Source organism: Macrosteles quadrilineatus, unplaced genomic scaffold (assembly GCF_028750875.1).
Source record: "Macrosteles quadrilineatus isolate MER2022 unplaced genomic scaffold, UCM_ALF_1.0 Scaffold_2__2_contigs__length_208266976, whole genome shotgun sequence".
Taxonomy (NCBI): Eukaryota; Metazoa; Arthropoda; class Insecta; order Hemiptera; family Cicadellidae; genus Macrosteles; species Macrosteles quadrilineatus.
Window position 1 is genome coordinate 141,993,915 of NW_026542595.1, and position 12,798 is coordinate 142,006,712.

The following is a 12,798-nucleotide window of genomic DNA, read 5'->3' on the forward strand; positions in this document are numbered from 1 at the left end:
GAGTCTCGGTTGTTAGGCCTATGTACTGGGCTGGACAATGTGAACATTGAAGCTGGTAGATAAGGTTCTCTGAGCTGCAGGTATGATGGCCTTGGATTCTGTAATTTTTATTATGGTATGTGCTGGTAAAAGTTTCTGTAGGATGGTGTATCTGGCAAGATTTACATCGGTTTTCATTGCATGGGTATGAGCCCGGTCTTGGTTTCTCAGATGGTATTTTTGATGGATTTGGGAGTTTTGGGTGGACTAGCATATTCCTCAAATTTGGGGGTTGCCTATAGATTATGGAAGGGGCTCTTGAAAGGAGGTTTTTGGTTTGGCTGGAGGACTCTAGGATTTTGAAACCTGTTTTAAGGAGGTTGTTTAGTTGTTGCAGGCCAGGGTGGTAAGTGGTTATCAAATTTACTTGAAGATGGTTGGTATTTTTCTTTGTAGTTGGACGTGGGTTCTGAGCCGCTTGGATCTGAGATTTTACGAGAGTGCTAGGATAGCCTCGGTTTTCGAAGGCTTTTTGAAGTTGGGTTTGGTATTGTGTACGGTCTTTCGGTTCTGAAATTAGGCGATTTCCCCTTAGGGCAAGACTGTAAGGAAGTGATCTCTTGGTGTTATTCGGATGACAACTAGAAAAATGGAGGTATTGTTGGTGGTTGGTCGGTTTTATGTGGATAGATGTGGTGAGGCTATTGTTCCTTAGATGAATTGTAAGGTCTAAAAAGTTGATGGAAGTCTCAGAGAAATCCCAGGTGAAATTTAGCGGTCCAAAACTGTTGAGGTCTTCCAGGAACTTCCGTAGTGATTCTTCACCGTGGGTCCAAATTATGAAAATATCGTCAATGTATCTAAACCAGCAGATGGGGAGGTGTTCACGGCTAGACAAAAACTTTTCTTCATAATTCCCCATGTAGAGATTAGCATAAGATGGGGCCATTCTTGTACCCATGGCAGTGCCCTTGATCTGTAGGAAGTGTTTGTCCTGAAATTGGAAATAGTTCTTTTCCAGAATGAATTTTATCAGTTGAGTTATAAACGAAGTGGTGGGTAGGGATCCTTTGGGTCTGTTTTGAAGGTAGTTTTCTGTTGCTGTTAGGCCGTGGACATGAGGTATGTTTGTGTAGAGTGAGGTGACATCAATAGTGGCCATGAGAGTGTTAGCGGGGAGTGGTTGTCTGACATTGTTAAGTTTTTGCAAAAAATCATTGGAGTCCTTGATATATGAGGCCAAGTTTTGTACTAGCGGTTGTAGATAGGCGTCTACGTATGAAGAGATACGTTCCGTTAAAGAACCGCAGCCTGATACTATGGGCCTTCCTGGCGGTGGTGTTATGCCTTTGTGGATTTTTGGTAATATGTAGATTTTAGGGCAGATGGGTTCTTCTGGTATTAACAGATTTGTTGTTTCTGGGGAGATATTGTTGGATTTGGAGTGTTTGTAAATTATTTCCTTGAGTTCAGCGGTGTACTTTATAGTTGGATCTTCTTTCAGAGGGAGGTAGGTGGAAGAATCACTGAGCTGGCGTTGGATTTCTGACACATAATCAGATTTATTCATTATCACTGTGGTCGAGCCTTTGTCAGCTGGAAGGATCATGATATCAGTGTTTGATTTTAAAGTTGAAATGGCTTTTTTCTCGGCTTCGGTGAGGTTATGGAGTGTTGTAGAGGTTACGTTGTTTTCGAAAGTGGGATCTGAGATGTTTTGTACCAAGAAGTTGATGTATTGTTCTATCGGATGGTCTGCTGGTAACGGAGGGGGATCGAAGTCCGAGGGTGGAGCAAACTTCGCTAGGGAGGGCGCCACACTGTTGGATTTCGAGTTGTCTTGATCTTGTGAGTTGAAATAATGTTTGAGACGTAGGTTCCTAGCTAGCGACATGATGTCTTTAACTAGGCCAAAATGGTCAAAACGGGGTGTGGGACAAAAACTGAGACCCTTGGTCAAAACTGTTTTTTCTATTTCTGAGAGCTGGTGGTTGGATAAGTTGCAAACTTGTTGTTCATTTGTAGAGGTTTCAGGGTTGTTTGGGACAGAATTGCTCTTGAATGGGGGAGTAGGAATCTTCGGTGGTTTAGGTAGAAAGGGTTTTTGGCCTACTGGTATAGGTAGTCCTAAGAGGGAGGCCAGACAAGGCCTATCTGAGATTAGAGGAACCTGATGTGGTTGGGTTTGTTGGACTAGGCCTATAGATCCATATTGATGTATATGTTTGATACAAAGGTTAGAGAGTTTTCTGAGTTTTCTTTCAGCTTCTTTGTTCATATTAATTAAGGCTTTCTGTGCTATTGAATTGAGATTATCTGCTAGTTGTGGTTTGTCATTCAAAATCAGCTTTGTGAGGTCAGAAAGAGCCTTTCTGTGGTTATACATTTGTTCAGAGTACAGTTGTAGGACAGATTTAGTCAAATCTATTGATTGTTTGTAGGCTAGGGCTAATATAGCAGGCCACATATTAGGGGGCATGCCACTGATGGCTGGTTTTACAGTTAGGCCCACTGGAGTTAGGCCTAGAGTAAGGCAAGAACTCAGGAAATGTACATGACATATAATTTTTGATAATTTGAAAGCATGTTGTTTGGCTTGTTTTAGCCAAAAGGAAGATAGGTTCATAGTGGATAGGATAGTTGGACAGTAACACTAAGGAAAGAAAGGAGTAAAGGAAAGAGTGAAAAGATTTGTCACTTTAAGGTTATGTTTTTAGGAAAAAGCATTTAGCTTGGATTAAATAAATAAATATAGGATGGAGAGGACACAGCTAACTCACCTGATGAAAGGTTGCAGATGAGTCAAAGAACACATAAAATCACTCACATAATTTACTTAATATTTCGCCTCTTTCAGAGGCTTCTTCAGAAGTAGGCCTAGATGGTAGTTACAAAACAACAGTTTAAATAGGATGACACAGTTTGAATTCAAAATGTCTGACAGGTTGTCCAACTGACACTGCACAAAGCACTAAATACAGGCACATTGCAATATTGTATTTACATATAATATGTACATTGAAAAGCAAATTAGTTTTGTCCATGAAAATAAATACTTAAGAGTTAGCTGTGAGGGTGAGGATATGAGGATATTATCTAATGTTGAGGTTAGGTGGGGTTCTGGAGTTGGTCACAAACTGGTAAGCTAATTCCCATCTTCTGAGCATTGAACTATTGCATTGGTTCTTTGGCAATGATTTTAGAGCTTTTATGGTGAAACTGTCATCAAATAGAAGTTGGTGGGATAAGGCATGTTGTGCAACTGGTTTTTCTTTGCTAGTTTTAACATCATGTCGATGGCCGTTCATGCGTTTTCGGAGAGTCTCGGTTGTTAGGCCTATGTACTGGGCTGGACAATGTGAACATTGAAGCTGGTAGATAAGGTTCTCTGAGCTGCAGGTATGATGGCCTTGGATTCTGTAATTTTTATTATGGTATGTGCTGGTAAAAGTTTCTGTAGGATGGTGTATCTGGCAAGATTTACATCGGTTTTCATTGCATGGGTATGAGCCCGGTCTTGGTTTCTCAGATGGTATTTTTGATGGATTTGGGAGTTTTGGGTGGACTAGCATATTCCTCAAATTTGGGGGTTGCCTATAGATTATGGAAGGGGCTCTTGAAAGGAGGTTTTTGGTTTGGCTGGAGGACTCTAGGATTTTGAAACCTGTTTTAAGGAGGTTGTTTAGTTGTTGCAGGCCAGGGTGGTAAGTGGTTATCAAATTTACTTGAAGATGGTTGGTATTTTTCTTTGTAGTTGGACGTGGGTTCTGAGCCGCTTGGATCTGAGATTTTACGAGAGTGCTAGGATAGCCTCGGTTTTCGAAGGCTTTTTGAAGTTGGGTTTGGTATTGTGTACGGTCTTTCGGTTCTGAAATTAGGCGATTTCCCCTTAGGGCAAGACTGTAAGGAAGTGATCTCTTGGTGTTATTCGGATGACAACTAGAAAAATGGAGGTATTGTTGGTGGTTGGTCGGTTTTATGTGGATAGATGTGGTGAGGCTATTGTTCCTTAGATGAATTGTAAGGTCTAAAAAGTTGATGGAAGTCTCAGAGAAATCCCAGGTGAAATTTAGCGGTCCAAAACTGTTGAGGTCTTCCAGGAACTTCCGTAGTGATTCTTCACCGTGGGTCCAAATTATGAAAATATCGTCAATGTATCTAAACCAGCAGATGGGGAGGTGTTCACGGCTAGACAAAAACTTTTCTTCATAATTCCCCATGTAGAGATTAGCATAAGATGGGGCCATTCTTGTACCCATGGCAGTGCCCTTGATCTGTAGGAAGTGTTTGTCCTGAAATTGGAAATAGTTCTTTTCCAGAATGAATTTTATCAGTTGAGTTATAAACGAAGTGGTGGGTAGGGATCCTTTGGGTCTGTTTTGAAGGTAGTTTTCTGTTGCTGTTAGGCCGTGGACATGAGGTATGTTTGTGTAGAGTGAGGTGACATCAATAGTGGCCATGAGAGTGTTAGCGGGGAGTGGTTGTCTGACATTGTTAAGTTTTTGCAAAAAATCATTGGAGTCCTTGATATATGAGGCCAAGTTTTGTACTAGCGGTTGTAGATAGGCGTCTACGTATGAAGAGATACGTTCCGTTAAAGAACCGCAGCCTGATACTATGGGCCTTCCTGGCGGTGGTGTTATGCCTTTGTGGATTTTTGGTAATATGTAGATTTTAGGGCAGATGGGTTCTTCTGGTATTAACAGATTTGTTGTTTCTGGGGAGATATTGTTGGATTTGGAGTGTTTGTAAATTATTTCCTTGAGTTCAGCGGTGTACTTTATAGTTGGATCTTCTTTCAGAGGGAGGTAGGTGGAAGAATCACTGAGCTGGCGTTGGATTTCTGACACATAATCAGATTTATTCATTATCACTGTGGTCGAGCCTTTGTCAGCTGGAAGGATCATGATATCAGTGTTTGATTTTAAAGTTGAAATGGCTTTTTTCTCGGCTTCGGTGAGGTTATGGAGTGTTGTAGAGGTTACGTTGTTTTCGAAAGTGGGATCTGAGATGTTTTGTACCAAGAAGTTGATGTATTGTTCTATCGGATGGTCTGCTGGTAACGGAGGGGGATCGAAGTCCGAGGGTGGAGCAAACTTCGCTAGGGAGGGCGCCACACTGTTGGATTTCGAGTTGTCTTGATCTTGTGAGTTGAAATAATGTTTGAGACGTAGGTTCCTAGCTAGCGACATGATGTCTTTAACTAGGCCAAAATGGTCAAAACGGGGTGTGGGACAAAAACTGAGACCCTTGGTCAAAACTGTTTTTTCTATTTCTGAGAGCTGGTGGTTGGATAAGTTGCAAACTTGTTGTTCATTTGTAGAGGTTTCAGGGTTGTTTGGGACAGAATTGCTCTTGAATGGGGGAGTAGGAATCTTCGGTGGTTTAGGTAGAAAGGGTTTTTGGCCTACTGGTATAGGTAGTCCTAAGAGGGAGGCCAGACAAGGCCTATCTGAGATTAGAGGAACCTGATGTGGTTGGGTTTGTTGGACTAGGCCTATAGATCCATATTGATGTATATGTTTGATACAAAGGTTAGAGAGTTTTCTGAGTTTTCTTTCAGCTTCTTTGTTCATATTAATTAAGGCTTTCTGTGCTATTGAATTGAGATTATCTGCTAGTTGTGGTTTGTCATTCAAAATCAGCTTTGTGAGGTCAGAAAGAGCCTTTCTGTGGTTATACATTTGTTCAGAGTACAGTTGTAGGACAGATTTAGTCAAATCTATTGATTGTTTGTAGGCTAGGGCTAATATAGCAGGCCACATATTAGGGGGCATGCCACTGATGGCTGGTTTTACAGTTAGGCCCACTGGAGTTAGGCCTAGAGTAAGGCAAGAACTCAGGAAATGTACATGACATATAATTTTTGATAATTTGAAAGCATGTTGTTTGGCTTGTTTTAGCCAAAAGGAAGATAGGTTCATAGTGGATAGGATAGTTGGACAGTAACACTAAGGAAAGAAAGGAGTAAAGGAAAGAGTGAAAAGATTTGTCACTTTAAGGTTATGTTTTTAGGAAAAAGCATTTAGCTTGGATTAAATAAATAAATATAGGATGGAGAGGACACAGCTAACTCACCTGATGAAAGGTTGCAGATGAGTCAAAGAACACATAAAATCACTCACATAATTTACTTAATATTTCGCCTCTTTCAGAGGCTTCTTCAGAAGTAGGCCTAGATGGTAGTTACAAAACAACAGTTTAAATAGGATGACACAGTTTGAATTCAAAATGTCTGACAGGTTGTCCAACTGACACTGCACAAAGCACTAAATACAGGCACATTGCAATATTGTATTTACATATAATATGTACATTGAAAAGCAAATTAGTTTTGTCCATGAAAATAAATACTTAAGAGTTAGCTGTGAGGGTGAGGATATGAGGATATTATCTAATGTTGAGGTTAGGTGGGGTTCTGGAGTTGGTCACAAACTGGTAAGCTAATTCCCATCTTCTGAGCATTGAACTATTGCATTGGTTCTTTGGCAATGATTTTAGAGCTTTTATGGTGAAACTGTCATAAAAAAAAAAGAAGTTGGTGGGATAAGGCATGTTGTGCAACTGGTTTTTCTTTGCTAGTTTTAACATCATGTCGATGGCCGTTCATGCGTTTTCGGAGAGTCTCGGTTGTTAGGCCTATGTACTGGGCTGGACAATGTGAACATTGAAGCTGGTAGATAAGGTTCTCTGAGCTGCAGGTATGATGGCCTTGGATTCTGTAATTTTTATTATGGTATGTGCTGGTAAAAGTTTCTGTAGGATGGTGTATCTGGCAAGATTTACATCGGTTTTCATTGCATGGGTATGAGCCCGGTCTTGGTTTCTCAGATGGTATTTTTGATGGATTTGGGAGTTTTGGGTGGACTAGCATATTCCTCAAATTTGGGGGTTGCCTATAGATTATGGAAGGGGCTCTTGAAAGGAGGTTTTTGGTTTGGCTGGAGGACTCTAGGATTTTGAAACCTGTTTTAAGGAGGTTGTTTAGTTGTTGCAGGCCAGGGTGGTAAGTGGTTATCAAATTTACTTGAAGATGGTTGGTATTTTTCTTTGTAGTTGGACGTGGGTTCTGAGCCGCTTGGATCTGAGATTTTACGAGAGTGCTAGGATAGCCTCGGTTTTCGAAGGCTTTTTGAAGTTGGGTTTGGTATTGTGTACGGTCTTTCGGTTCTGAAATTAGGCGATTTCCCCTTAGGGCAAGACTGTAAGGAAGTGATCTCTTGGTGTTATTCGGATGACAACTAGAAAAATGGAGGTATTGTTGGTGGTTGGTCGGTTTTATGTGGATAGATGTGGTGAGGCTATTGTTCCTTAGATGAATTGTAAGGTCTAAAAAGTTGATGGAAGTCTCAGAGAAATCCCAGGTGAAATTTAGCGGTCCAAAACTGTTGAGGTCTTCCAGGAACTTCCGTAGTGATTCTTCACCGTGGGTCCAAATTATGAAAATATCGTCAATGTATCTAAACCAGCAGATGGGGAGGTGTTCACGGCTAGACAAAAACTTTTCTTCATAATTCCCCATGTAGAGATTAGCATAAGATGGGGCCATTCTTGTACCCATGGCAGTGCCCTTGATCTGTAGGAAGTGTTTGTCCTGAAATTGGAAATAGTTCTTTTCCAGAATGAATTTTATCAGTTGAGTTATAAACGAAGTGGTGGGTAGGGATCCTTTGGGTCTGTTTTGAAGGTAGTTTTCTGTTGCTGTTAGGCCGTGGACATGAGGTATGTTTGTGTAGAGTGAGGTGACATCAATAGTGGCCATGAGAGTGTTAGCGGGGAGTGGTTGTCTGACATTGTTAAGTTTTTGCAAAAAATCATTGGAGTCCTTGATATATGAGGCCAAGTTTTGTACTAGCGGTTGTAGATAGGCGTCTACGTATGAAGAGATACGTTCCGTTAAAGAACCGCAGCCTGATACTATGGGCCTTCCTGGCGGTGGTGTTATGCCTTTGTGGATTTTTGGTAATATGTAGATTTTAGGGCAGATGGGTTCTTCTGGTATTAACAGATTTGTTGTTTCTGGGGAGATATTGTTGGATTTGGAGTGTTTGTAAATTATTTCCTTGAGTTCAGCGGTGTACTTTATAGTTGGATCTTCTTTCAGAGGGAGGTAGGTGGAAGAATCACTGAGCTGGCGTTGGATTTCTGACACATAATCAGATTTATTCATTATCACTGTGGTCGAGCCTTTGTCAGCTGGAAGGATCATGATATCAGTGTTTGATTTTAAAGTTGAAATGGCTTTTTTCTCGGCTTCGGTGAGGTTATGGAGTGTTGTAGAGGTTACGTTGTTTTCGAAAGTGGGATCTGAGATGTTTTGTACCAAGAAGTTGATGTATTGTTCTATCGGATGGTCTGCTGGTAACGGAGGGGGATCGAAGTCCGAGGGTGGAGCAAACTTCGCTAGGGAGGGCGCCACACTGTTGGATTTCGAGTTGTCTTGATCTTGTGAGTTGAAATAATGTTTGAGACGTAGGTTCCTAGCTAGCGACATGATGTCTTTAACTAGGCCAAAATGGTCAAAACGGGGTGTGGGACAAAAACTGAGACCCTTGGTCAAAACTGTTTTTTCTATTTCTGAGAGCTGGTGGTTGGATAAGTTGCAAACTTGTTGTTCATTTGTAGAGGTTTCAGGGTTGTTTGGGACAGAATTGCTCTTGAATGGGGGAGTAGGAATCTTCGGTGGTTTAGGTAGAAAGGGTTTTTGGCCTACTGGTATAGGTAGTCCTAAGAGGGAGGCCAGACAAGGCCTATCTGAGATTAGAGGAACCTGATGTGGTTGGGTTTGTTGGACTAGGCCTATAGATCCATATTGATGTATATGTTTGATACAAAGGTTAGAGAGTTTTCTGAGTTTTCTTTCAGCTTCTTTGTTCATATTAATTAAGGCTTTCTGTGCTATTGAATTGAGATTATCTGCTAGTTGTGGTTTGTCATTCAAAATCAGCTTTGTGAGGTCAGAAAGAGCCTTTCTGTGGTTATACATTTGTTCAGAGTACAGTTGTAGGACAGATTTAGTCAAATCTATTGATTGTTTGTAGGCTAGGGCTAATATAGCAGGCCACATATTAGGGGGCATGCCACTGATGGCTGGTTTTACAGTTAGGCCCACTGGAGTTAGGCCTAGAGTAAGGCAAGAACTCAGGAAATGTACATGACATATAATTTTTGATAATTTGAAAGCATGTTGTTTGGCTTGTTTTAGCCAAAAGGAAGATAGGTTCATAGTGGATAGGATAGTTGGACAGTAACACTAAGGAAAGAAAGGAGTAAAGGAAAGAGTGAAAAGATTTGTCACTTTAAGGTTATGTTTTTAGGAAAAAGCATTTAGCTTGGATTAAATAAATAAATATAGGATGGAGAGGACACAGCTAACTCACCTGATGAAAGGTTGCAGATGAGTCAAAGAACACATAAAATCACTCACATAATTTACTTAATATTTCGCCTCTTTCAGAGGCTTCTTCAGAAGTAGGCCTAGATGGTAGTTACAAAACAACAGTTTAAATAGGATGACACAGTTTGAATTCAAAATGTCTGACAGGTTGTCCAACTGACACTGCACAAAGCACTAAATACAGGCACATTGCAATATTGTATTTACATATAATATGTACATTGAAAAGCAAATTAGTTTTGTCCATGAAAATAAATACTTAAGAGTTAGCTGTGAGGGTGAGGATATGAGGATATTATCTAATGTTGAGGTTAGGTGGGGTTCTGGAGTTGGTCACAAACTGGTAAGCTAATTCCCATCTTCTGAGCATTGAACTATTGCATTGGTTCTTTGGCAATGATTTTAGAGCTTTTATGGTGAAACTGTCATCAAATAGAAGTTGGTGGGATAAGGCATGTTGTGCAACTGGTTTTTCTTTGCTAGTTTTAACATCATGTCGATGGCCGTTCATGCGTTTTCGGAGAGTCTCGGTTGTTAGGCCTATGTACTGGGCTGGACAATGTGAACATTGAAGCTGGTAGATAAGGTTCTCTGAGCTGCAGGTATGATGGCCTTGGATTCTGTAATTTTTATTATGGTATGTGCTGGTAAAAGTTTCTGTAGGATGGTGTATCTGGCAAGATTTACATCGGTTTTCATTGCATGGGTATGAGCCCGGTCTTGGTTTCTCAGATGGTATTTTTGATGGATTTGGGAGTTTTGGGTGGACTAGCATATTCCTCAAATTTGGGGGTTGCCTATAGATTATGGAAGGGGCTCTTGAAAGGAGGTTTTTGGTTTGGCTGTGTCAACATTAAGTATTTGTTGTGTTACACGCCCCCTTTCACCAATTCCTGTAGTAAAAGTCCTCGGGCTTTGCCCCTCAGGCCATCAAAATCCCAATGTATATCTTATGAAGACAAGATTTTGTTTAGTTAAACAGACAAATAATTTGTTCATAGTACACGCATGATACACACAAGAGTTTTCGTTTTCAGTTTCGATAGATGGAGTGGAGTGAGCGTTTGTTTTCAGAGTGAGTTCGTTTCCAGTTTCTATAACTGGAGTGGAGTGATTGGTTACATTATCTTTGAGTTGACTCTCACACGTCAACGGAAATTGTGACAATTATTCGTAAAAACTCCTTTAATATTTTGCAATTGCTCAAATTCGAGCAACAGGTGCAGTAATTTATTATATTTAAAATTAGCCCCTTCATTTTATATGAACTTTTAAGTGGATGATTCATTTAAAAGCTACAACTGAACAGAAAATAATAAATATTTAGGAGTGCCGTACGGCGCGCGCCGCACGAAATCGTACTAGTGTGAAGACACACGCTTGTCCGGTGCAGCGCCGCGCGGCGGACGCCGTACGGCGCGCGCAGCTTCGTGTGAAAGAGGCGTTAGCCATCGTCCCTCCCGTTTGTCCCACCGCTACAAAGCGGTCATACTTCCACAAATAACATATGCAAGTGAAACTATATTTAAAACAACCAACACTGTAGCAATAGATAAAATACTGAAAATAGAAAGAAGAATCATCAGAACATGTATAAACAAAGAATATCAAAAAGATTGAGTTAGGAGACTGGCCTCAAATAAAACTGTGAGGAAATAGAGCCATTGACAAGTATAATTAAAAAGAAAAGAATTTCATTCTCTTGGACATCTTTTAAGGACACCGGAAAATAGAATAAGCAAGAAAATAATTTACAAGTTGTGGAATAGCAAGAGTGACTTTAGGTGGATTACAGAGATTAAGGACGACGTGAGAAGGTTGAAAATATCATTAGAAGATTTGGAAAAACATGTCAGTCAGAGGCGCTTGCAGTACTCAAAGACAAAAATATCATCCTGCCAATAGGAGCAAACAATCAGAGACAAGGAAGAGTGGTTTCGGAAGAAGAAAGAAACAACGGTCGGAAAGAATGAAGAAGTATTGGGCGGACAAGAAGAGACAAAATTTAAAAAGAATCTGACCATTATATTGACTTAAGTGGTCTAATGATGGCCATAAAATAATAATAATAATACAAATAATTTTCCTCTAATCAATGAATGCATCAAAATAATTTTTGAGTTAAATGAACACTATTACGAGTAGCACTCCCAGCAATATAAAAGTAGTAAGCAAAAAGAACAAAATATATTTTGGTTTGTTTTAGAAACAAATTAAAATAATTTTGCATTGAGGTGAAAAAGTGATAGGCCTATTTAATAGTTTTTTTAGGCTACCGTTACTTAAAAATACCCTATTACCTCAAAAATACTTGATGGAAAGACATAGACAGGGGTTGGAGTAGTATTAATCAATTTATTCAGACAGTTTAAGTTTGGTAAAACTATTGAAAAAATTGTATCAATTTTAAGAATCGATCAATTTTGAAACCGACACATCACTAAAATTAACCAATTAAAATGATTGGCAAACTCATTCCTAGTAACTTACTGTTGTGTTTGAAGACCTTGATGGTAGCCCCAGACAGTCGCAGCCCTAGGATGAGGCTGGCGTGGTTCTTCTCATCACTCAACACGAGGCAGCCGGGACTCAGCAATGCAGGAATGTTGAGAGAGTTTGTAGCAAACCCCATACCGAACACTATAGCATCCTCTACCCCCAGAAACCTGGCTGTTAGTCGCTCCAGCTCCACGTGCTGCTCGTTGGTGCCTGTGCAAACATCACAAATTTAATAGGATCATCCTTAATGTGATTGTTAGAATAAAAGGTTGGCAGCTAGTTTACATAGAATATGCCCAGGAAGTTCACAGTAAACACCAAAGACAAAACATTTTGTCTCTAGGGGAACTTAGAACTCACTAGTTTTAATTCTTACAGAGTACTTTACATTAGCATTTAGACCTAGCGCTACTTGCAAACAGTTGACTAGCTATTAGCCTAGTCATATTCTTTGACACTTTGAATTGACTTACTTCAATCCTGACGTTTACTAAGTACCTACATTGTAGGAATAAAACGAAAATGTACTATATTATGTTTCAGTTTATTTTTAGCCTTTTTCCTTGTTGTATAGCATTTCTCAAACTGTTTTAAAAACTAATGTAGTCTTTAACATTACTTAGTGTTATAAAATTAAATTGTTAGAAGTCTAAAATAACAATATTTTTATAGACGTAGAAATAACAACCTAATTCTTGACGAGAGCTGCATAGGGCGAGTCCATACTTTTCTATTGCCAGCTTAGTTGATTCAGCGCAAGCACCGGTGGCCTCGGCAAATCCTAAGTAGTTGTACGATGCTAGATTGATACACTTGGACTCCGTGCCTGTAAATCTAAAAACACAAACAGGATATTTTATTTAGGATCAGAAGCAGACGTCACATTTTTTATAATTGTGCTTGATAATTGTTGCTTGTGAGAA

The 12,798-nt window shown here is 39.9% G+C and overlaps 1 protein-coding gene across 1 annotated transcript in view; it reads right to left on the bottom strand.

Annotated features, from left to right (window-relative positions):
• LOC128986416 (serine palmitoyltransferase 2) overlaps window positions 1–12,798 on the bottom strand; it is a 28,642-nt gene that overhangs the window by 6,885 nt on the left and 8,959 nt on the right. Inside the window, exons 4-5 of the mRNA XM_054406778.1 lie at window positions 12,564–12,709; window positions 11,867–12,085 (exon numbers count right to left, since the gene is read on the bottom strand). Coding sequence (XP_054262753.1) covers window positions 11,867–12,085; window positions 12,564–12,709 — 365 coding nt within the window. The remainder of the gene's footprint in view (window positions 1–11,866; window positions 12,086–12,563; window positions 12,710–12,798) is intronic.